At 40.1% G+C, this 26,068-nt stretch overlaps 1 protein-coding gene and 1 long non-coding RNA gene across 26 annotated transcripts in view; one reads left to right on the top strand and one right to left on the bottom strand.

Annotated features, from left to right (window-relative positions):
• Nucleotides 1-8,450, top strand: part of LOC135290616 (uncharacterized) — an 80,222-nt gene extending 71,772 nt beyond the window's left edge. For 2 of the 3 annotated variants that reach the window (XR_010353371.1, XR_010353370.1), the window contains one exon: nt 8,285-8,450. This is a non-coding gene — a long non-coding RNA (uncharacterized LOC135290616). Of the gene's footprint in view, nt 1-3,208; nt 3,270-8,284 lie in introns of all 3 variants that reach the window. The other variant, XR_010353372.1, reaches the window with a different exon arrangement.
• NRG1 (neuregulin 1) overlaps nt 1-26,068 on the bottom strand; it is a 444,984-nt gene that overhangs the window by 21,356 nt on the left and 397,560 nt on the right. For 17 of the 23 annotated variants that reach the window (XM_064404531.1, XM_064404536.1, XM_064404537.1 and 14 more), the window contains 2 exons: nt 10,475-10,604; nt 3,736-3,794 (listed from right to left, as the gene is read on the bottom strand). In XM_064404531.1, coding sequence (XP_064260601.1) covers nt 3,736-3,794; nt 10,475-10,604 — 189 coding nt within the window. Of the gene's footprint in view, nt 1-3,735; nt 3,795-4,444; nt 4,513-10,474; nt 10,605-26,068 lie in introns of those variants that run through there. The other 6 variants (XM_064404542.1, XM_064404543.1, XM_064404544.1 and 3 more) reach the window with 3 other exon arrangements.

Raw genomic sequence — 26,068 nt, 5'->3', positions numbered from 1 at the left:
TGTGACATTTAGATTCCACTTGGGATCCAAAATCTGGTTAATTTCAATAGTATTCAGGTTGCAAAATTGGTTTTGAACTTAATGTATTTAGTCCTATGGCTCCTGTAAAAGTGACAATTGGTTCAAATCTCAGGAGCATGGAAAATTTGTCCCTCCATAACTGAAGTATCCTATCATAGCAATTTTAGTACTTAGTGAACATTAACTAAGCAGTTTATAGTGAAAACCTATATTTTTAATTCTGAGCAAAAGATGGACAATGGCATTTTTCAAATCTGCTTGTTCATTCAGGAGTCTTGGTCTCAGCACATAGAATGTACACTTTAGGGTGCTGAAAGACTTTAGAAAATGAAACTTTCAGGTGAGATTGTCCACTACCCTCATGCAGATGTGACTACTTGAGAAATATGTAGAAAATGAGAAATATTGAAGTAGTAGAATAGCTAAAGGCAGATTTTTGAAGACCTGTAGTTTACAGGAAAAGGCTGAAAAATTAGTCCAACACAGTTACCAACTGTTACCAACACAGTAACTGCAGTTTTGGTCATGTTTCTAGAACATCAGAGCTTTTCTCTTGCCTCCTTTAATGCCTCAGCCAACTTCACTGTGACAATATGAGGCAAGGGCCATTATCATCTAAAAAGAAAATTCCTTCTGCCCCTCTTGGTACTGTCCCTCTTGCTCATCAGGGATGGCAGGGATGAAATAGACACTGTTTGAACTGTGCCTCATGCTGAAGGATGGCATGGACCATGTTCAGGTGATGCCCAAGAAGGGCCACAGCCTGCCCCCAGCCAGTTCTAAATTCACAGTTCATATATAGTTGTTAACTAGTGAAGTAAGCAAGTCCATTTGAGTGGGGTGTTTGCTCCATCTGGGGCATTTGCGAGGACAAAGTGTTTACCTGTGATTAAACTCTAGAGATGTTCCTTCATCCTTCTATTAATTCATGGCTTTATCACTGTTTCTTATCCCAGGGATCATTCTGCACAGTGTTGCTATAAGAGTTCTCTTGCCTAACTACATGAAAATTACCCCAAACTTTTAAAATTAATTCATTACTTTTGCTCTCCTTCATTTGCTGTGATTCCTTGACTTCAAGGGAGAAAATGTGTGAACATTCAGACATAAAATGTATGAAATTGATGTATTTTTGGAACTATTTGTGGACTGTCTTCGGCTGTGTTATGGACCAGTGGTGGATCACGAGTCTCAAAGTCAAAGCAGTCACAGAAAAAATCCAGGGTAGCACACCTGGTAGCAGCTGTGACTGCTGTGCTCAAGGAAAGGACACTACAGGGTCTGCCAGCCAGGCTTCTGAGATGAGTCAATTCAACCTTGCACTCTGTTGGGACAGGGCATTTCCAGAATGCCCAGTGGTGCCTTGTTCTGATCTTGCAAAGTCCTCAGCCCAGTAACTTCAGGACTCTCAAATACCAACTCCAGGGGAGATTTCTGAAGAAGAATTTTCTTTAACAGACAAGTTAAGACAGGAACAGCTCATTGGTAGGCACACTTGGCTTGGAACCCCATTGACTCCTTCTTTCCAAATGAAGAAAGACCCTTCTAAAGCAAGTGAAATTAGATAGCTGTATGGTTCACACATACACTTTTGTGTCTTACTAGCACTTATGCTGTTTAGCATATCAGCTTGCTCTGCACTTTGCAAAAGCTGCATCCACAGAACTAAGTTAATCATCCACAACACTGGGTGAAAAAGATGAGCTTAGTTTTAAGTCCCAGATGCAACATTTGCCTTTAGAGAACTCTCTAAGTCCTCTGTTAAATAATATGCTCTGGTCTGCTTTGGGTATGATAATGAAAAGTCATGTAAATGCTTCTTCATTGATTTTTTTTTAGTTAAGTATAAATGTTCCCTCAGTGGACCCTTTCCAAAAGTGTAATTTCAAGATTGTAAGCAGTATAAGAAATCAGATGTTACAGTACAGATGCAGGGCAGGCAGAAGTGCCAGAGTCTCATAGCCATTGACTGGGGCTCTCAGAGTGGCCTAAGGTAGGCAGAGGTGTGCTCTCCTGCCTCTGCATTTCAAGGAGAGGAAGCACTTGACCAACTTAAGTACTAATAACTAAGTCTAACTCTTGCAGCAAGGCAAGGGCATCTGTGTCTTTTCCATGGAGGCAACTTCAGAAAATCTCAACCTGGTGTCTTTAAAAATCCCAACCAGGGTTAGGAAAGTGAAAAACAAAGGAAGGAAAACCCACCTGAAGTTTTTTTTCCCCTCCTTGGTTGGAAGATGAATTTATAATTAACATACAATTCTTCTATAGTTTTCAGATAAAATTCAGCAGCAAACAATGGATCTCATATTTTTACACTTTTTAAAATCCTTTTAAATTATTATTCTAAGATCAGAAAATATGAACTGCACTTTTCACCACAATCCACAGAAAAGGCTACTTAAATCTAACATTTGGCAAACAAATACTGTAACAACATAAAAAGTTTTAGAGCCATCACTACCAGAGGCATTTAAATATAACTCACACTAATAAAGCTTCTAAAGCAGGGCATGAAAATGCACACTTGAGTGCTGAAAGGTCTGGTCCCCAGTCAGCACTCTTGGGATTTATGTGGGTAGCTTCTATGACCGAAAGTATGAATTATGTATGGATGATTTTCATCCATCAGTATAAGAGAAAACCTGAGCATCTCTTCAGGCTCCAAAATGTCCAGCATATACTTAGAGTTTTTTGTCCTATATACCAAAATAAATTAAATTAAGCTGGCCTATAGTCTTTCTGTGCTGGCAAGTAATCCATCAAAAAAACAGTTTCTGTAACACTGCTTTTAGGTCACAGTGTATTCTGATGTCAGGAACAACTGAATGTAAGTAGTACATGTGCATTTAAATGTAAGACCTAAGCAATTTTCTTGTATGTTACCTTTGACCTTTGACTTTGCTATAGCCAATGAGAGAAAATAAATATATAGTGTACCTTCTGCTACATCCTTGTCAAGTAATAATAATTAGCGCATTTCTCCATGGGAAACCTTATGGGATGTGACTACAGTGCTAATTCTAGCAGTCTGTGTACATGCATGTCTGATACTTTCATTTGGCTGATTAATCTTTGATCTTTTGCACCTGTTACTCACAATATACCCAAAACATGCTAGACCTCATTGTTTAAGTAATACCTTCCTCTTTTCTTTCTCTTTTTTCTTTCTGTGCTCTCTCCACTGAAGCTTGGATAAGGAGGAGGAAGAAAATTTTGATCCTGTTTGGCAAGTGCTCACTAGAAACCATGTAAGCACTTCAATTACCTTTAACCTCTAGTTCCAAACATCATATATAAGTAGAGGACTAGCTACCCATCCTTTGGTTGAGGGAGTGCTGGCCTGTATCATGACTCATAAGCTTTTTGTGGCAAATAAAATGGGAGACTTTCAAAATTTCATTTTTGTACTTTTTCTACTTGATGTCAGCAGGGAGTCCATATCACACATTCAGAATTAATTTCACAGCATTCCTAAGTCTTGCATTTCCCCCTACCCTCAATGCCAAACCATCTCAGGATTGCTTTCTGTTATAATCTGCAATTGCTTTTTGTTATAATTTTCATGCAACAGGCAGAGACAATCAATATTAGGCCTTAGGCAACAAATCTAGTTACAGATTAAAAAAAAAAAATTGGAGGAAAGATGCAGCGACAAGAAAGCAGCACCGACTGAGCATGCTTCTACTGCGGCAGACAGAAAAGTAGTGGACGTACTGTAGAAGCTGGCCATTACGTAGTTTTGGCAGCGATCACCAGTAAATTCATTTGGGCACCTGAGAGGAAAAACAAACAAAAAAAATGGTAGAGAAAAAAACAGAGAAAAGAGAAGAGGTGAATATATGCTAAGAAAGAAGCTCCTTCAGTGTGAACTGATATGACTTGGTGAGTTCACTTTCAGAAACTGAATCTCGGTTTAGCATTTCAAAATAGCTCAGGATGTTGAGAGCAAGTCATTTGCTCTGTGGAAATGTAAAGAAATACCCCCTGCAAAACCAGCCAAAACCAAACCAATCCAGATCAAAATGTGTTTCAAGATCTGAGACAGAAATTCACCATTCCAGAGACCGAGATTGGTTTTAGGATGCTCTTTCCACAAGGCAGAAGGACACAAGATCTGTACATACTCATCTCCATGAGTTTGGTCTTTTAGGGTTGCACTTTGCAGCAGTCTCCCAAACAAGAAAACTGCCAGCGTGTGCAAAACAAATGCATCTGTGAATGAATGGAAAGATCAAAAATCACACAAACGAGAAATATTTTGGAGGTCAATAATGCCATGGTGTACAGATTGTATTTCAGAAAATCAGGTCACAAATTAGTGAGTAAAGAGGCCGGTTCCAGCTGAACTGTGAAAACACCAAGTACTATTGATTTTGTTGCTGTAGTTGGGGAAGAAAGCAAAGTTCAGATTATTTTAACATACTTTCTTGGTTTTGGATTTTCATGGGCAGAGTTTCAGTACATCTTGCTCCAGTGAATCCAGGTTGGCACCTAAAGGGCAAAAATGTGATAAGCAATAGTACACCAAAACCACTGCACTAACAGACTTACATCTGCTGGTCTATGGAGTGCGAGTGCATTAAGTGACATCCTGGTTGGGTGTTAGTGGCAAATGATCAGAAGAGAGGCAAGAAAGTGTAACCTTTCCAGAAGATAAAATTTTGCAAAATTAGCAGCAAAAATCCATCAGAGAAAAAAAAACAAAAACATTTTTCGTTGTCTATTTTGAAAAAGATAGAAGAATTATGGCTAGCAAAAATGTGTACCAGCTCACTGCTTATTCCATCTCATGAAGGGCCCAGATTCCTTTTTAAAACTTGCAATGCAGTGCATAACAACAATTTACATTGTTGCTTTCATTAGTCACATAAAATCTATGAAAATACCATGATTTTCTTATTTATGTGATGGTATGTTTTGTCTTCTGGTAATTTGCTTTGAGGAGGAATAGTTAGTACAGTGATCACTGAAAAGCCACAAAAATCCAAAAGGTGAGAAGACAAAGTCAAACCCAAGGAAGTATATTCAACATGGCTCACAAGAAGGTAAAATAAATGTGTCCAGACAATAAGTAAAATGAGAGGGCAGAAGTGCTCTCAAGATTTTCAGCCCTGGAGTCATCTGTCTTTCCAGTTCGTAAGCTCTTCTGCAGAAAACTTCAGTGCAGCTTTCTCCTTGATCATAGAGAAGGAATGTCTCTTCTATGATTTGCCCATTTTTTCTGCTGCTGTCTACCAACTATTCCTTCAGCTTCATTCTCCATGCTGGGGCAGGACTCAGGATCCCAAAATATCACCATAGATAAGCTTTCTGTGCTTCAGACTTAAGTGTGAATGACTGTCCACCATACTAAGGATCTGTAGATTTCAGTCTTTGCTCTTTCTCTTTCTTCTCCCCACTCTTACTCAGCATTAACCTGAAATTACCTGATATCTGCTCCTTGTGTGTTGCCTGTCTCTGTGACACTTTCCATGAGTTTGCCGTTGTCCAAGAAACTCCCACTTTTTCTCCTGCTGATGACATAGTGCTGGCCTCTTTTTCAAATTTCTTCATAATTTACTTGCCACGTGCTAAAAAGCCTTATTATTTGCAAATACTTGTTGGTCAGAAGAATCCTCCATTTCTTCTATCCATCTGAGTTTCATGTGTGCTGAAAGCTGTCCCAATATTTTAAATTCTGCTTTTCCACAGCTGCCTCTAGCCCTAAAAACCAGGGATGCTGCCCTTGCACAAGTGAGACTTTCAGAAAATCCCTTTGGCAAAGGATCAGTGTCAGGGAAAAACACTAGCATCTTGTTCAAACAAACCATGCAGGAATGATATTTGTGTAATAAAAATATATTTTGAGGATCCATAGATGATTATTTGAGCCTGATTTGCTGTAATGATATATTTATTTATTAAGGAAGAAAGTTTAAGTTCTTCAGAGCCAAAGTCACCTCTTTTGGTGAGTACCCTGTGTGGAGAGATCACAGTCTCCACAGACATATTCAGCTGAGAAAAACGCAACAAGGGTAACTCTGTTTTCAGAAGATGTTTTTGCTGGGCATGACAGAAGACTTTTTGCAGCTTTGAGAGATAGCATTTTGATAGTTCTTTTGATAGAAAGCATTTTGACCTATGTTACTGAATCAAGAATAAAAATATTTTGCACTACTGATCTTTTTAAATGGCTGTCCCTGGGAAGTTGGCATTTGTGCATGCTTGGCTTTCAGTTCACAGGATCCTTTACATTTTTGTCATCAGGCTAAATGCTACAAATTCCCAAGGAACATGAGTGAAAGCCTCATGTCTTCCTCCTGCCACTGGCTGCTGTTGGTTGGTTGCTTTATGTGTACTGGTTTTCAGATGTTGGTGCAGCTGTGGAGGTGATGAAAACAACTTAAGCACTGGTATACACAATGCAGAAATCACTTCCAGACCAAGCAGGGTCAGCCCTGTTGAGATGGTGCCAAAACCAGCTCAGGTGTGTTTATACTTGCTCTGAAACTATTGTTAGCAAATGGGCTACAGCATCTGCCCTTGAGAATGGGCCCAGGGTGGGCCAGCTGAGAGGAAAGCTGAGATGAGCCTGTCCACTTACGAAGATATGTGAATGCTAAAGGCATTTTATTGCTCAGATGTGCACTGCAGCACTGTTTCCAGTTTAAAAGGTTGTTTCCTGTAAACTGTACTTTTACAATCGCTTGCAATGGTGTCCTTTCCCAAACACCTTTTACTACTCAAGATTTTCAGACATGTTGTGGCTTTTTTTTTCTAGATCATTATCCATGTACCATTTTCCTTTAGGACAGTAGCAAAAGTTGAGGTCAAAAAACTTAGAGCGAAATGTATGTGTTTGTGCTGTGAGAGCCTTGTAATTTCCTTTCTGCCTTAAAAAAGGCTACTTGAACATTTATTTCTTGTATTAACTGGGCAGAACCAAAATAATGAACCACATGTAATAGAATAATTGCTTTTTTCCTTCTACACACACTAGTTGCAAAGAGCATTTGCATGTGTACAGTGGACACTTCTCAGAACACTGAACACATATCATCAGACTGTTTTTCATCAGGAGAGGAATGGCTGAATGGTTGGTATTTCCATTTCATTCACTGTCTACAAACACATGCATTGTGGGAGAGAATTTTTTTTTCCATGGGAAGTACAGTACTTAGTAATCCATTTCACGGCCTAAGTAAGAACTAGTATTTCTATGCTGTCTCTTGAATGAATACTTCTGGAACTTCTGCTTGCAAACTTGCTGGTTTGAAGAAAATTCTGCCCGTTTCTATTCTACAAAGAGGCCTTTACATGGAGACAGATGTAGAAAATGGCTATATCATTAAGAAGTACATAATCCACTCTTTTGCTGTTAAGAAAAGCAGCAGCACATTCTGTTAAGATAGTACAATTATTTTCATCCAATGAAATTCTGTTGTAAATTTCATTTCTTCAGTAATAACGAAACCACTAGAAAAGATGATGTCTGCAAGTCGGAAATCAATTGTTCAGATTATCATGACCTTCATGGCATGATACTTCAAAAGAACACTCCAAAAGTGCAACAGATCTTATATTCACATAGATTTTTTCAAGGAAGAAGGAAATGCTAGGAATTTTGATCTTAATTTTGCATTTATTGAATTTTTTTTCTTCAGTGAACCTGGGAATGCATTTCCAACAGAACAGAAATTACTTAGGAGTCTCAGTCTCATAGGAAGCCAGTAACATCCAGGCTTCTTAAGTCTATGATGCTTTCAAAATGTGACTTGTTTTTACGAAGCTTCTGAAAACTTTATACAGTAGTTTATTTAAGTAGTCAAAGCTTCCTATTTAATCTGTCCTATTTTGAGATTGTTTTACTCAGTCTTAGACCTTAATTAAAATATGTGTGGGGAAAATACATGCTACCACAGATGTAGCTGTACATTACTACGTCTTCACACATTTCTTGAGCATTTCACATGGTTACCTTGTGAAAGCAGGGAATTTTCTTGAAGTTCACACCAGCATCCAGAAGAGTAAGATCTGATCCTATCCGGATCATCACTGTGTATTTAATACAATTTTATTTTTTAATATATAGTCAGATTTTAACTGAAGATGAATTTAGGATTTTTTTTTTTTTTAGTAGAATAGGGGATTTAAAAAAACCCAGAGATTACTTGGAAAATTCCATGGTTGTTTTGAATCTGAGTCATGTTTTTTTGGTTAGGGATAAAACCAATTTAGAGTGATATGGCTCATGCTTTAGAAATTTTGTTTTTTCTTTCAACAGATGGACCATATGGAAAAATGTGAACTTGCTACTGAGGCAGAAATATGAAGAGCAAGTACCATATTTCAAGCATTCTGTTTCCACAAGCATGTTCTGGGAGTAGATTTGTTTTCTTAGAACAATGAAGACAATGTGTAGTGGTTAGATACCTATTTTAGATAACTGGAATGTGAGAATAAAAAGTGGCCATCTTTATTTTTAAAGAAGTAAGAAGAAAACTGTATTTTGTCCCTTCATTTTCCCAGTACACCCACTTTTATTTCTTATGTAGCTGAATTGCATTTTTTTACTACACAACATAAAATTTTTGTTCTGGCAAGTATTAGAGGGCATAGCAAATGGCCCTGCAAAATAGTGGTGGCCCTGACTGTTCTCAGGGTAAGAATTCTTCTCCACTGCCTTCTTGTAAATGAGATTCACCCTGTCTAAGTTTACAGCTCTGATGCTTTTTCCAAATAGGTCTTGGACCACCCAGGCAGAGGCACATCTGCCAAATCTGGGACTCGCCTTTTCCTTGAAACACAGCCCCAGAATTAAAGGTTATTTCTTGTCCACAATAGGGAAAAACAGCCCCCACTTTATTCAAATGTCTCCAAGACATTTTATTAAAAAATTAGTCAGTCTATAACATCATTACAGAACAGACGCAGATGTCTGAATTAAAATAAAGAAGTCTTCATACCAGTGAAGGTGGGATACCTCTGAAACTACCAAGACAATCTTAATGATTAGCAAGCCTGCTCAATGCTCAGCTCTGCCATTCACTGGAGTTTTCTGAACAGTGTTTGGATAGGAAGTTGAAACACAGGCTCTTGTACATGCTCTGGAGAGTCATAGCAAACTGCTCATCTTGAATGCTGGCTTACAACAACCATGTAAATTTAACACAAATATTTTTTTTTTCTTTCTCAAAAAAAAAATTCCGACCCACAGCACATATAACTTTTCCATATTTGCTTTGGCTAAAAATGATTCTAAAATTCAATGGAGCATTCATTGCTTTCAGCAGTACAGCAATCCATGAAAATCCAAAGCAAAACAAAGTCCATGATGTGCAGGTAACATCTTTCTACAAAAAAAGAGGAAACTTACAGGTAAGCTAGAACACTGCGAGGTTTGGTGGGGATTTGTTGGCTTTTGTTTGTTTGTTTTCCTTTAAAAAACCCGAAGACCAAAAACACCAAAAAACCCAACAAAGACAAGCAGTCAATTTCTTCCTGGCCTAAAGAAAGCATCTCAGACCTTCACCTAACTCACCTACCAAAGCTGTCTTTACAATTAGTGCTTTTTAATTTTTAGTCCAAGTAGACTGAAAAATTATGCAGTTTCAGCAGATTACAGTTTTCACTAACCACTATCTCTTTGTCTGAAAACAGTAATATCCTCACAAAAGTGCACTCTTTTCACCCAATCCTCTTAGGTACCAAGGATGCTTCCCAAGTTTTAAAGGCTGAGTTTCCTCTCAAGTTAGTGTGAAGAAGTCCCTGTGACTAGTTCATCTTCAGGGGTAAGAGCTACATGACATGCTCTCAGATATGAGATAAATTCCAGTACTGCAGCTCTTCATGGATGTTCTCTGATGCAAAGGACTACTGCAGGAGAGCAATACAGCACAACCAGGACTTGAGAAAGGTGCACAAGCACCCCACTAAACAAAATTCATATGATTTCATGAATCCAGATCAGCACACAAAATAGTAACCTCCACCATGACCATGACATTCACTGATGTTATGCAATTAAAGACAACAACAATTGTGAATCTGGTGTCACCAGAAACTGTTCAGTTACTACCTCAGACAATTAAAATAACAGTTTCTTCTATACAAAGTATAATATTCAATGCAATTTTCACACCCTTTTTCTCCCTAAATGTAGAATATTTAGTTTACAGTGTCTGTTTCATTTTTTCTAACATAAGGCTCAAGTTGTGTTACTTTGTGCCATATAAACACCAATACAAGATGCTGTGCCACCATCAAGTAGATGTGTCAGCCAGTTAGCCTACGCTTTGTTTCACATGCCTCTGTAGAACACAGAGGTTATTCTTGGCATTCTTTCCACATCCACATGGTTAAAAAATGAAGAAATGCAAGTTCAGAAGAAGACATTTTTCAGGTGCTCCTCTAAAGAAAAAAACATTTGTGAGAACTGATGGCTCCAACAAAAGAAACAAATACGATTTCTTACCTGCACAGGTATCTTGGGGGGTTTGGGAGGTCTTTAACCATGTAACACTCTCCCCCATTTACACAGAAGGCTTTCTGCTTTATGTCACATTTTGTGAGATGACTTGTCCCAGTTGTAGATGTGGAAGTGGCTGCAAAAGATAAGAATGAAAACACAGATCAGTGGCTGTTTTCCTTTCTGACTGGTAAGTGTACTTGTATGTGAGGGAAGAAGTAAGGCTAGGGAGGATCTGGCAAGCCCTTTGAGCTCTCTATCTGCTGCTACCACAAGCACTAATCACTTGACCCTGTGTTTTGCTGATTGCCAGAGAGTGGAGGAAGTGAAGGAACCCCACACTGGGAGGAAGTGAGGGTTTTCCTAGCCCTGTCCATGAAGTGGCCTAAAATTTTTGCAACACTCATATGTGTTTCCTTGAAAATGTGCAATTTATGTGCAGTAACTTTTACTGCATGAATTGCATTCAAGTGATTTTGGGGTGTGACGGTCATTAGTGATTGCTTAGAGTCCAATAAAATACGGTCCTGGATGATATTTCCTCCTGGTATTGCCTTGGGGCAGGTATTTTTCACTGAAGCTTAACCTGAAGCCCTGTGCTTATTCAAGAGCTCAGTCCAGCTACTTCCTTCTCCAGAGAGAGAGTGAATGGCTAAATTCTGAGTGTCTCTTTCCTTGCTCATAAATGAGAGCTGTGGCTACCCTGGGTTGATTCTCTAGGAGGAAAAGAAAGGGGAGGTTGGAGGTTTTGTTTCTTCCTGTGCATATACAGTTGCCACCATTGTGTCCACTGGAATCTTTGATCCAGAGGCTAGCCTTGCATCTTCTGCAGTTGGGCTCATCTGCTTGAGATGAGCATGAGGTTTTGGGACACCAGTGCCGCTAAACACCATGAGGTGTCTAAATTGCTATTAAATGAAAGTATCACCCTGACCACAGTGCTTTGTAGCTTACTCCCTGCTGTATTTAGGGAATATCTAGAGAAGGCAGGAGCATTGTTTATTTAGCAACCTTTAGGGAGGCTGCCAGGGAAAGACAAGCAAACACAGACTTAGGATTTGCCAATGCAATTTATGTCAAGGATATGCTCTTCATAAGCTCACAGAAAGCAACTCAACTTATCCCCCCAAGGAGAGGGATAAGCCCCTTTGGTGGTGACAGCCTGCCCATATTGACTGCAGGTGACATTTAAACTCTTGACAATACGCCCATACATTTTAAATGGCTAAAACTAACTGAAGTCACTACCTGCAAACTGTAAAAAGTGGTGGAGATTCTTTCATGGTGTTTGTTTGTTTCCAAACATACAGAAGTTAGGAATTTTGCTACTGTGATAAAAAAAAATCCCAATAGTTTTGTTTCTGAGAGACAGTTTGTACTGTGAGGTGAAACAATGCTACTACCTATTGACTGATTTCACTGGAGTTGACTAAAAAGCTGCAAATACCTACAGAAAAGTTGTCTGATATTTGAAACCTTTACTAACACGAAGCCACCCAAGGGATATGCTTATAATAGGTGGCGTGTGATATTCTACCATTTCCTGTGCACACTGAATCTGAAGAAAACTTGGTTTTAGCAGAGCAAATGAGCAAATACCACTTATGCATTTCAAACTATAGTATGATACAATCCTTGTCACATTTCATTTTTATGCATTTCACATTATCTTCCAGGTAAACACATTTTTAGCACTCGGTACTTGGGAGAGTACACCACCTTGCCTTCTTTCTCTTTCTTCCATGCTGCCTTACTTGTATGGGTTGCTCTCCTCTAACAGGCCAGGAAAAACCTTCTAGTGACCTATTCCAAAACTGAAGCTCCCTCCTGCTTCTCACTTGCATCCACACATTGTGTCACCTCTCTACAGATCCTGATATCTTGACTGGGGCCTCTTAGTGTTAATTAAATGCAAACATGGAGTACAGATTCCTCTTAATAACACATTCCTTTTTCCTGGCCCCTCAAAGCATGATTTATATCCTCTCAGACCAGGATAAATTTATGTCTGGTCTAGGGGCAGGAAAAGGGGTCATGTTTTAAGAGTAGTCTAACACTCTTTCAGCTAGCACCAGTTCAAACAGACTTTGCACCCGATGTTGACAAAAGGCTGGCCTACAGACTGCCATCCGCTCAGCAGTGAAGGGTCCTCTGTACTTGATGCCAGAGGCTTGACCACCATCCTTGAGGATCTCCCCTCCCTTAGGATGGGGAGATTTCCCTTGTAGAAGAGCCTTTCTTTGTCTGCTGGTTTGAAAGGAGCCTGGATTATTGTTGTAAAGGAGATGCCTGACACGACAGGCTGTGTCATACCATGTCCTAGGATGTAACAATGTGGGTGAACAAATTCCATCTGTACAGCTAATGCATACTTTGAAGCCTTTGTGAGTCTCAACACACAAACAATATTAAGCTTATCACTGTTGATAAACTATCTATCCCTTAATAAAGGACACACTTCAAACTGTGAGCCAAATACCCTGAGGATGTCCCTGAGCTCAGAAAGTTAGTGCATTAATTTGGAAGGGGAAAACCAGCAATATTGTCTGCAACATTTTTGAAAAAAAAGAAAGCCCACCATTTTGCTACCCTCCTGGCTAATGTAATGTTTTAAATTGAATGTTGAAGGTAGATGCAGTAACAAGCGGACTTGTAGTGTCTGTAATTGTTCCATAATCTCACTTATTTTTTCTTTAAGCAGAAATTCAGTCAAAACCAGGACACCATAGAGTTTCAAAGTTAACAGTGATTTCCCAACTGATATAAGTCAGATTTGGACAGCAGCAATTGCTCTGAAGTGATTACTAGAGATGGGAACAATCTGCAGCTCTCAGAGGAATCTCATGAGACAAGGGCTTCACATATATTTGTGAGGAGTATCTTCACCCATGTTTTGGGCATCACATGTTCAAAACTGCTGTATAAATCTTGAACAAGAATTTCCTCTGCATTACTGATCTGCTGGCACCATAGTCCCTGTCTGCTTGAGCTTTGTAATGAGTTGAGGAGAGGAAAAAGGTCTACCGGGAGTTAGCTCTGATATCAATTTTTCTTTGCAAAGTATGCATAGTTTTTATGGCATATGGCCAGCATTCACTGTATGCACTGTAAGCCTACTTTGCCGATTAAACACAAGAAACACTAACTATGGGTTTGGGTTTCACTTAAAGCCACATAACGGAAGAAATGTTGTGTTTCAGAGCAGGTGTTCATCAGAGTCCATTTCATGCAGTCCATAACTAGACCCAAAATATAGCCTTTCTGTACATCTCCAGGAGAAATGGTCTTGGATGATGTTTAGTGGGAATGACCAGCAGTGATGAGGTAAAGCACACAGATATACAATGTGTATCTGTACACTGCTACTTCTCCACATAGTCAAAATTTGTACCTACTGTCTTTTTTGTAATGTTTTCTTCAACTGTACAAGCACAAGAGAGAAAAGCTTTTTTTTTTTCTAACTCAGCTTGCTGCAAGGACTAAGGCACACATTACAGGCAAATCACGATTTGAAAATGTCATGCATGAGAGAATACCTGAAATCACTGCATAGTTTACCTTCCCCTCTCCCTTCCCTGAAGGCAGAAACACCATATTTAGAAAAGCAACTACAGGCAGTGTGAGCAAGGTCACTACTTGTAAAGCAAATATTCACATGGCTCTGAAAAACAATGAGATCGGCTCCCATCCATGGGAATTGCCTAAAGACATTAACAAGAAGAAAAATAGAAGCCATTCCATTTTACAAAAGCAGTTCTCTAAAAAGGTGAATTACTGTTGTAAAACTACCTTAGGTTCATTTCATGTCAAGCAGACAAAACTTCAGGTAATTCTGTTCTTACCTGGGGAATCTCTGACACTTTTTTTCTGGTCTGAAACAGAAAAATGCATTCTCTTTCTCTCTCTTGCTTTCCAAAAAACTCTCTGATGTTTAGCAGCTACAGCACCAAGACTCCCAGACCCTGCACAGACTAGACAGTCCACTGAGAGGAGCCCTAAGGGACCTCTTACTCAATTCAGACTAAGAGGGAAGAGCTTTGCAACCTAAACAGAATAGTATCCATGCCTCTTTGAATTGAGTTTCTGCAAAGGTGGTGTAAAATCAGAGGACACATTCAAAGTCATACAAGGTAGCTAGTGAGATGCTTATGACTCAGTGGAGGCAAAGTGGCATCTGCAGCACAAAGGAAAGTTTGCCATTCTCACTGGGAGGCCACTTACTGGAGATAAATATCCCACCTTATTGGACTGCAAATGGACACCTTTCCAGTCTCCTTTTGTGAACCTGTGGCTCACGCTGGTGGTGAGAAAGGGACCTGCATGGAGTGAAGGACGGACTGAGGGAGAGAAGGAGGTGCACGCAAACATGCTTCGGGGCAACAGTGTCTGCTCCCAGCTGAAAGCCAGTTTTACTCATATTCCTACACTTGAAGTTCATTCATTTCTTTGAAAGCACAGTCCCGCTCCCTCTTGACTTGCTGATGTGCAGCTAGGGATGCACATCCCTGATCTGTAGGGTATGTTGATTCCCTGTGTAACCCTGGCTGTAGCACTTAATTCCTCTGTACCTCCATGAAACCACCTACATTTTCTTCCTGCTGAGTACTGATCCTCTTCAACTCTCTCTGACTTCCCTGATGAATCCAACTTGTAAGGTACTTACATTACAGAAAACTTTGGCATTTCTGTACTGCACTGAATGAGTAAAGCTGCTGGTTCCAGTGTAACTGTGGGCAGCAGAACCTATATGGCTACTTTCAGGGAGAAGAGAAGCCAAAACCTGAGAGTAATCAAAAATTAGGCTGTTTCTGAAGAGACAAGACTTTCCATTTTACCAGGTGTTTAAAAGATGTATTTCATACTGTCCTTCACACTTAATTGTTTCAGACCTGGAACTGTATTCATGTAGCTTTGACCATACCAAAGGTTTAAAAAACCTACCAACACCAACAGATAAACACCAGAGGGAAAAACCCTCCAAAACAACCAAGTCTCCACATGAGACATTTACAGTCTATTTCATGGGGCTGCTCAGAATTTTTCACATTGTTTTTGTGATTTAATACCCTAAACTGGCTGCTCAATCCAGTTAAAATTTTTTTTCAGCTTCTCTCTTCACGAAGTGTAACAGATTCCTGGGACCTCCACAGGAGAGGAGGATCTGTTCAGCCAGCAGCTGGAATTAAGTGCTTAAAACTTAGTGGAATTGTTCTCTGGCTCCAAGATAGTACTTTCTCACTTTGGCACTATCTCTATGAAGATCAGGGCCAGCAAGAAGGAAACAGGAAATCGCCGGGTCTGCAAGATAGAAACTTCAGGAAAGATTGAGAGCACATAAACTCTTGCTGAACCAAGGCGGCATGTCTCTCTTCCCCCTATGACACGGACTCAGTGGTGGTTTTCTTTCACAAATCCAACCTTAGCAAAGCAAAGCAAAAAAAATAAAAAAAAAGAAGAAAAACAAAGCACAGACACTTCAGCTTGCTGCACCACCCGATGGCTTCCTCCCCGATAGGCCAACAGACTGACCCAGTTGGCAGGCGCGCGACTGCGAGACCTGCACAGCATCTGGCTCACCACAGAGGGTCAAGAGGTGACACATGCTAAACACTGCTGATCAAGAACAATTTTTGTTTGCTTCATTTGACTTTGAGATGGTAGAAAGCATGGGCACAGACACATGAAGTTCACAAGTTGTTAGTGAAGAAATGCAATTACTGCTTGCAAAAGAAAGTTTGCAGAAAGTTTTTGTGGAAAACACAGGCTGTGGAATTCACCAGTGAATGGAAAGACCTGGTTGAAACTGAGCTTTGAGACAAGGCATAGTTTTTCACTGCCATGAAAGATGTCAGCTTGCACTTGAGGGCGGTGTGATAAGTGAAAGGTTTGTAAGAGCCTTTAGAAAACTTTCCCCACCTGGTGAAGGGAGACATGAATGGTGAAACACAAGGCAGTGACAGACCAGAGCATCCCAAGAGGAAAACTCTGTGTGTGGTAGGAAGGGACAGAAGGTAAAGAAAAGAAAGGAGGTACAGAGGAAATATACATAGATTGGACAAATGCAGGAAAAACAAGTCTAAGCTCAGGAATGCTAAACTGACAGGAAGTGGTCAGACAAGCCAGAGAAGGAAGTGCTTTTACTATTGGGAGACAACCTTGCAAGTGCCAGGAATGGGTGGGAGGGTCTGAAAATTCAGAGACTTTAGATCAAAGCAGACAAGGAGCCGAATGCAAATGTCATGATACAATGAATGTTAAATGAATGTTATCCAGTGAGGAGTCCTTTGCACTGGAGAACATCCCATCATGCAGAAAAACCTGAGTGAAGGTTTTAGGAAAGTATTCCTGGCTCACCTTGTTTTGGAGGCCACAAGGCCTCTTTTCCATGTTCACTGTGCAGCAAGGTAAGGTACATAACTTATTGGTCTTGAATAATGGACTGAGCCCATGCTAAACAACCATTAATACATTTGCTAGGAGGTGCTTCATCATGTGTGTCTTACTTCTGTGTATCTCACAGCTCTTCTATAGAGCTCTGAAAGGTCTCTTCAGGCTGCTGGCCACCTGGGCAGATGCAGAGGAGACCGTCGAAACTGAAAAGGAGATTTAGAGTGGAGGTGGAGCTTCACAAAGCAAGAGCTGCCTTGGTTGTCCAGTTCCTCTCCTGTTGGTCCTGCTCCCAAGGGAGCGATTACACTCATGAGAAAACAGTTATTGGACAAGTGAGAAGCCATCTTCTGCTGAGTGCCAAGGCATAGGTACCAACCTCAGGAGAACTGACTGCACCAAATCATTGGGCAGATCAAGTTTTTCCATTGTTGTCATGGTCCTGTCTAATCAATAAGAAATGTGCTATTGCACCCATCTGCAGCTGCATTGCAGCCTGGAGAGATTGGATCTATATGGAAATCAAACTGCTGGCAGGAGGACTGGACTCAAGACAGCAAAGCAGAGAACATAGGCTCTTTTCTCAAGTCCCAAATGTCCTGGTTCTGCAAGGCAGTGTGGGGGGCACCCTAATCCAAACAACATCATTTCTGTATAGAGGAAACCACCATACCCAAAGGTTTTAACTCAGGAAGACTTTTCACTTAAAAAGCAGAGAAGAAGAACGTTGACAGAACTGAAAGGACAAGCACACAAAGACTATGAAGATTATGAAGACAGATTGTTGTCCTTCAAGAAAATGTCCAGAGGGAATCTGAACATTATCTTAAGGCCCTGCCAGCTACCCAAATTCAACTGCAGATTTGGCAGGGCAGCAAGCTTCCTGAGAAATGAGACAGCAAATACAGCTATACTACCACTGCTTTCCCTGCCTCGGGATGCAAACTCTGGATTTTTTTTTTCTCTATTCCAGTCCACATGTGATGCTTTCTGTGAGGGTTGATCATTTAGCTCACTTGTGCTGTAACCAACATTCAATTACTCAAATAAATAATGGTAAAAAATCTAGGTCTGATTAGTTGCAGTTAGATTCAGCCCAGGTAGCTCTGCTGTCTTACTCCTCCTGAAAGTTACTGTGGCAGAGGATTGTATTACAGATTCCATCTGGTACCATCAAGTTTGCCCTAATGGGTATGTAGTGATACTGACATAACTACTTCCTTATCACATTGAGTACTGAAATAATTTCATTCCATTATAACATAGTCAGTCAAAGTCTATTCTTATTCCTCTTTCCTCTGTAGGATTTTTCTTATTAATTCCAAGTAACCAATTATACTTGTGCAGTTCATTGCAAAATGTCTTTACCTCTTTAGTTCTATCTACTCACAGAGAAGCAGGGATAATAAAGACTATTTAGCGGCTTATGAAAGAAAGCCTGGAAGCTTTTTATTACAAATTAGGTTTCATATAAATTCAACATGATAATCCCTGTCATGAATCCTCTTTCAGAAAAGCACTGCAGCAAGAATATAACTAAAAGTGAGCCAATAAGCCCACACAAATCTGAAATTGCACTCAAGCACTTTCTTAATTTATTGTCACATTCACTTCCGTGTTTCCCCCTGTGTCTTTGTTAAGTTTTTCTGAAGGATAATGGATTTCAGCATGGTGCCTTAAGTGTTTAGCCTTGTTGAAAGCAAGATTTACCCACTGAAATACCTCATGTTAAATGAATTTGCAATAGGAGGCTGTGTCTGAAACCTTTCCTTGAATAATTTTAAATGCCCAGTCCAGGATTCTTAGGCACCTATTAATCTGTCTCCTACTGCATACTCTGCAGTGAAAAACACATAGATTACTAATTCCACAATGAAACAAGCTTTCACATGGACTTTAAAGCACATCTTCAAAGTCATTAAGGACACGTTCCCTCCCCATGCCCCCATCCCCAAGGCACAGAAGACTATCTGCTGCTTTCCTTGCGGCCATCTGCTTCAGGGAGGTGGTCATGAGAGGAAGCCTCTGGAAATGTGAGGCATGAAAGGGATGTGCTAAACCTGAAGGCAATGAAAGCTCAATCTCTTCAACCAGCCTGAGTGGTGGGGAAGAGCAGAGTAGCAGAGATTAGCATTTAAGACATAATTGTAGCCCTGTCACAAGCTCTGAACACAGACTAATGCAGAAATATGCCTTCAGTTCTGAGTTAAAGATACAGCAAAGGCAACTCGTCTAGAAAACACAAAGGGTTGCTCACAGGTTGCCAAATATCTCTTTGATATCTTTGATAAGAAAGCCCTACAAGAAAGGATTCCCAATAGACAGGCAGGTATGAAGATTAGCAAAGAACAAGAATGCTTATCAAAGACAGCTTCCTTTCTAATGCATTCGATTTATTTGTCAGTTTACGTGGATATTTGTATTACACCAGAGATTCCCATTACCTTCAATTTTTTACTTTTTTAAATTTTAAATTTTTAAATTTTTTAAATTCAAAATAAAGTTCTGAAATATATGACCTGTAGACAGGAAGACAGGCTTTATTCTCTTGCTGTTAAAAATAGTATCTCAATTTAAAATGAGTCAATTCCCTTGGAAAAAGGTATGATAAAATCTCAGACAGAGCTGTTAGGTCTCTTATGCAGGTTATGCTAGAGGTTCCAGTCTTCTGTCCTCCTTGGGAACTGCTCATTGAGACCACAGAGAAAATTCCTCTCTGGGTGGCTGCAGAGGGAAATTCTGACTGTGTTATCCACCAGCATAGCCATGGGACCCATTGTTTCTGAAGAATACAGTTACCACTCTCTTGTTTGCAATTTCTCTCTCCAGAGAAGAGTGGTGGAGAGAGACATTATTAGGTTATGCCTTGCCAAGATCCTTTGGACTCTTTAAGCAGGGTCCTTTCATTGCAAACTGTCAAAGCAGTTCAAACTCCTATCGAAGAAAGAGCTTTCTGCAGCAAGGGAACCTTTTCTCATTTCCCTCCCTAATTTCCTGCCTGGAGGTATGAAATTGTCACTGTTTATAGTGCTCCTTGAGAATGAGTGTGTGTGAAGTGGCACTCAGGGAAACCATACTCGTGACAGTAAAAAGACAAACAAGAATGGCCTAGAAAACATGACTAGTAGGGCAAAGCAGAAAGATTTCAGGTTGCCTAGCCTGAAATAATTTTTTTGTAACTGTGTAGTGTAGTCCTGGTGTGACTGACTCCCACAGGCTTCCAAGGATTGCGTGATGTGTCAGGAGCAGTCACATTAGCAGGCAGCATCTCAGTGTCCTCACTGAACTCTGCCCAGGACCTCTGTGAACTGCTGCAGACGGCAGCTGTGACTGCAGAGGAGCAAGTTCTTACACCCAGACCAGTCCTGACAGTTTGCTCTCTTTCCCCTGCCCTCACTCCTGCCACTTCTTCCACTGCCTGCATTAAAAGGTGTGCAGTAGCTCACCTTGGGCTCACTGATAAAAGTATTGCAGCAAAACTTCAGAAGTTACTGCAAGAGCGGTGGAATGCTGTCCATCTGCTGTCAATCTGGGCTTTCTAAAAAATTAATATAGTAGTATATTTGTTGCAATAGCAAGGACTACCTTTGATCTATCAACAACACTGTTTGTTCTGACATTATTTTTTTTATCTGCTAACCTTATTTTATTCAGCTCTTGTTTCTTCAGTTAAGCTGTATTTTAATGTGCTGATACACTAATGCCATTTCATCAGTTCCTGTTCTCAAGAAACATCAGAGAGGACTATGCAATAAACATGTTACTGTACCAAACAGTTTTCAAATGTTTATGAAAAAGTTGAAGTTTTTTCACTTAAAAAGAGATACATGAAAACAAGCGTAACATTATTTTTACAGCCTCTAAAAAACAGTCTAGTAACAACCACTGCAGAAAAATAAAATGTGTTCTTGTTAAGAATAAATGGCACATTTCCTCCAGCAGTTAATTTCTGCAATCTGGTTATAAATCTGTCAAAAATTGGATTTATAATGAAATACTAACAGATTCCAGGCAATTGCTGTGCTAATAGAGCCACTTTTATACTCATGTATTCATGCGGATACAGACCTGCAGAAAGGATGAATATGCAGGAATGAGAAAATGGTTCAACAGCCTGATCAGGACAAGACAGGCTCTGACTGAAGGAGAGAACACACAGTCCAGACGAACATCATACTTTCTACAGAAAGCAAAGATTTTTGTCCAGCTAAGGGCGGAAATGTGGCAACAATGCATTCAGACACATAGCCAAAAGAACTGCCCTGTGTACATGTGGCAGTTGCCTTTCTAGCATAACACGAGTTGCTAAGGCAGTCCTATTGTTGGTTCTTGCTCTTCAGATTTAAAAGGGATTCTTTGCTGGTATGGAGAATCTCATGTACAAGGAAAAGTTGAAAGAAGTGAGTTTGCTCAGCCTGGAGAAGAGAAAGCTTCAGGGTGACCTAACTGTGGCCTTCCAGTACCTGAAGGGAGCCTAAAAGAAGGATGGAGGCTCACCTTTCTTCTGCAAGCTGAGACTAATCTCTAAGGTTCCTTGTAGAAAACTGTTAGTGTACATGGTACCCTACCAATGACCTTCCAAGCACTCCATTTGCTCACAACTTTTTGAGCCATTTGGTATCAAAATGAAGTATATTTTCATTAGTTAATGCTTAGGTGGGTTTGTCTTTAAATCTTCTTTCAGTCTACAGCTGAACTGTTATGGTTTCTCAACTGACCCATCCACTTTGTAGTGCCACAAGGTGTACATTTAAGAAAGAAATCTGCTAATGGGAACCTTGAGTATCAAATGTGTCACTGCCTCTTGCAGGTGACTCAGAAAACTGCTGTCCACCACACTGCAAGAGAGACCCTGGGGATTTCCCTCATCTCATTGCTTGTCAAATAGCATTTTTCCATGGGTTTCAGCCAGCAATTTAACAAAGCCCAAAAGATAACCCAAAGACTGGAAGAGAATAGGACACCTGGGCCCAGCAAAACTTGGTGTTCTTTACATCAAAAAGCAGAATGTTCTTCACATGTTACAGTTATTGGGCAGATGTACCAACCTAAGGACAGGAAGAGAGAGAGAAGCTCCTGAAAGTCTTGTGGACAGGACAGAAAATTTGCACAAATCAGTGAAAAGGGAAGCTACCAAGTGTTCAGGGCCAACATCATAGGCGAATACTTGACAGGGACAGCAGTGGAGCTCTCCTGAGGACACAGAGGATGCAGGCTTTTTTTAAAAATAGTATCTTCTAATATGAGGTAAAACAAGATGAAAAGTCAGAGCTGTTTAAAAACCCTAAGACAATCTTAAAAACCCCTGAGTTTAGTTTAGAACAGCAGGATATATATATATATATAATTCACTAGGTATCTTTATTGTTTTGTTGATAAGCCTTTGAGCTTATCTTGCATTGCAATCCAAACAGCTAGACTTTCCCTTTTTCCTTCCAAGTGAAAGCTAAAATGTAGCTTGAAGAAGGAAATAAATTTTGAAGGGATTCTGTCTATGTTGTGTGCTGGTTGCACTAATTCAGCATTTTACCATAGCCAGGAAAACATTGCAATCCATTGCAAACTGCCTGTAAATATTGCTTTCAAAGGTTCCTTGGCTACTGTACTCAATAATGATGCAGATTGAACTGTAAGGAGCATCTTACCAGCCTGTGAAAGGATAAAGGATTTAGTAATGGCCAATTTCTGTTACTCTTACAAATTTTGAGAGAGGGTTGAGCCTTTTAACAGGACAAAAGTAGTAAATGGTTGATTTTCTTCAGGGTTGGAAAGAGTGCAGGGGAAAGGACTAGGATGCCAGCCTGGCATGTCTGGCAGTCTTGTGGCTGTGTCCAGGTATCACATCTCTGTGCTGCCAGAGCTGCTGCTGTTGGCACAAGGCTGCACCTGAGAACTATGGGAGCTGCTTTTGGGGAGTGGTGCCTATTCCCTTTCAGCTGTCAGCCCTCTCCTGCAGCCTTCCTTACCAATCCACAACCTGCAGAAACTTAGCAAGCTTCCTGGCACAGAGATCTCAATAAATATAAATTAAGAACATCACTTCTAGCCTAAACCTGTGTTTTACAGGATGCATTTCCTTGCTGGAAAATACTTCAAGGTCAGTGAAGACAAGTCAAAGTTTGAGTATGTCAGGGCAAAACAGAATGATTTTTCTTTCTTCAGTGTGATTCTCTTACAGCCAAGCAAAGCTGACTTCATGTCTTTTCCAACTTCCCTCTTGTATCAGAGGCCTATGTCAGCTGTCTGTCTTATTTAACCTTGGTCAGCAGGACACAGATAGTGCTGGGGCAGACATTGCTGTCTTCCTCCACTTACTGAACATTGCTTCATTCCACCAAAGCCATACATTTTGTTACTGGCAGCGGCCACATCATGGAGGTAATGAAAGCTTTGCGTTGGTAACATGCCCGTGGTGAGCTAAGTCACATGGCTTGTGCAATCTCTTACTCTCACAGTGCTGTAGATGTGACCTCTGGATGCCATTAATTTTCCATGGCCTTTATGAAACTCACTGAATAGGATGAAATTGCATTTTGCTGCACAAGGAGTCTGCTTTAAGACAAAAGGGCAAACAGTGCAGGAGAATTTATCTGCCAAAGTCACTTATAACTTGAATGAAATAAGAAATTGATGCCACTGAGGGAGGGGGAAGGGAGACAGAGACATCTTCTGTCTGATAATTTTGCATGATTTCTCTGCCTTTCTTTACATGTACCAATAAGGAGTGGTCCTTGGAGAAGCTTTCTTTAATGCTCTTAATGCTAGAAGCAGCTCTTAAAAATAAATAGTTTGAGACAGTGCTGGCATGGAAATGAGTAAATTTGAGCATCTAGATGAAAATTTTCCTTTTTAGCTAGGGATAAAAACAAAGACTAGATTAGAATACTCATATGTATGATAAGTTAAATCAGTGGATGATAGCTCTGATTAAAGAGTTGACTAATGGAAAAATGAATTCACAGATGATAAACTAAGAATTATATGAAATACATTTGCTTAACTACTTTTTTGTTTCTCCTTGCTCTGGTCTATTAGCTGTGTGTGGTCTTGCAGAAATTTACCGTGGCATAGGATCTTCCCTTGATTACTCATGCTGATCAGAAGAAATGTGGATACCAAAGGGATATCCATTAAGAGATGATACTAGAAAAAATTAAATGAAAAAACCCCATTTTTATATTTTGCAAAACTAAAAACAAGCTCAAGGAGTCTGATGAACATATTAAACAATTTTGTGTTTCCAAAAGCACAAGGAACAATGTTTCAGTTCCTGAGTTTTATTTCCTAACTAGTAATCAAAGCAAAAGAAAAGCTTCAAGAAATCAAGAATCAAGGACAGCAGTTATGAAGAAGGAGACAGCAAGGAGAATGTTAAATATTTTAGTAGGGATTTGAAAGTGAACAATTTGGAAAAGGAGTTGGATCAATATTTATTTCTCTACTTTTTGGAAAAAAAAAACGGGAAGACTGACAGTCATAGTTTTTGCTGCAAGGAAACAATTTTGTTTATAAAGTTGCTCTAAATTATGGTGAAATACCCTACATGAAAAATTGGCAAAAAAAGGAACATATATAAAGCTTTGAACTGAATAATTGTAAAAATCTTTTAGGTACATTGTCAAGCACCTTTTGTCTCTATCAGAGAGGTGCAGTATATGCTGCTTGTGTCATGGACATCATTACATCTGTCTGAAAAGTAATACCAATTTTTTAAGAAATTGTATCAAAAATGCTTTCCATCCTCTTCCCCCCCTCCACTCCCAACCTTGTTTTAGGGTTTAGTGGTTGAGATAATCAAAAAGTGGTTCTCCTAAAACAAAAGATAGAAGCATTTTGCTACGGCACACTGCTGGTTTTGGTTAGACCAACATGAGAAACTAAGCTCATCTACCTTGAAGCTGCCTTGAATTAGGGAGTCCAAAACTGGAGTCTCAGCAGTCTCTTCCTAAATTCTTCGTTTAAATGGCAACAGTATGAACTCCTACTAGAATTAGGAGTCTGTTGTCTTATAACTGAGATCAGTGTTTGGCCCAAAGTCAATAGCAGACACATTTTACTAATGAGGGAGAACAGGATGCCATTCATTAACTCCCATCTTTCACACATATTCAGTGTGATCTGGTGGAGTGTGTCCCATTGAAAAAGAAATGGAAGAAGCTATCACTTTGAGATAAAACAGGAAAAAGCAAATTTCAGGGTTTCATCTGTAACTGCATTACTGCTTAAAATTTGCTAACTAGATTGGTCCAGTCTCAAAAAGAATTATGGCTACCTAAAACTGTACTTCTGACTCCACACGGAGCTGAAGTCCAAGTTTAGCTCTCACTGTTGCAACAGTGGACCTATAGAACACATTTGGTTACCATTTAACACTTACCCTTTCTTTTTACAGATCTTTTCACCCTCTACCCCACAGTTTATTTTAGGCTATGTCAAATCAGCAGTCCATTTTGTCTGTATCTGTTTCTTGTCACAATTTTCACCCTAGTCATCCCTGCAGCCCTTCTCTTCACCAGCTGAAGGCACTTCCCTTTCTCCTCCCTGCCCACAGCATGCCCTCCTGGCAGTTACAGGAGGCAAGGACAGGAGGAGTGTCTGTGGGCTCCAGCAGCACCACACCTTGGCAAATGCTGGCCTGCTCCCGCCCATGCCAGCCAGGTGTGCAGCAGCAGAGGTGTGCTGGGATGGCAAAGGGACAACTTCTCTCCAACCAACATGAACAGGGCTGCCCTCTTTCCCTACCTGCAGGTATGTGTCTGCCTGGAAGGAAGGAGAAGTGAATAATCAGGTCTAGGTAGAGAGGCTGGGAGACGGTTCATGTGTGGGAGCAGGCTTGACACAGTAACCAGATCCATCAGTAATTGCATCCCCTGCATGTTCTGGTGTGCCTGGCTCGTCTCCTAGACTGACTGCTCTCTTGAGACAGGTCTGGTTATATCTTGATACAGAACATGTCCATGGTATTAAATAAAGGGTCACAAAGAAAAGCCTCAGTTCAGCTACTTAGTCTGAGAAAAGGGCATTTTAGAGCTTATTGCTTTGGATTCAAACTTGGAAATTCAGCTTTTCTGTGCATTTTTTTTTCATGGCGCTTAACTAGGCCTTTCTGGATTTTCAGTAGAGAGCAGAGAGTGACAGGCACATTATGAGAGGAAATTACCAAGTAATAGGTGTCAGAAGAAGTGAGGCAATTGTCTGAGCTAATTCCAGCAA

This window comes from Passer domesticus, chromosome Z (genome assembly GCF_036417665.1).
Source record: "Passer domesticus isolate bPasDom1 chromosome Z, bPasDom1.hap1, whole genome shotgun sequence".
In the NCBI taxonomy this organism is placed as follows: Eukaryota; Metazoa; Chordata; class Aves; order Passeriformes; family Passeridae; genus Passer; species Passer domesticus.
This window is presented reverse-complemented; position numbering and strand designations above follow the sequence as displayed.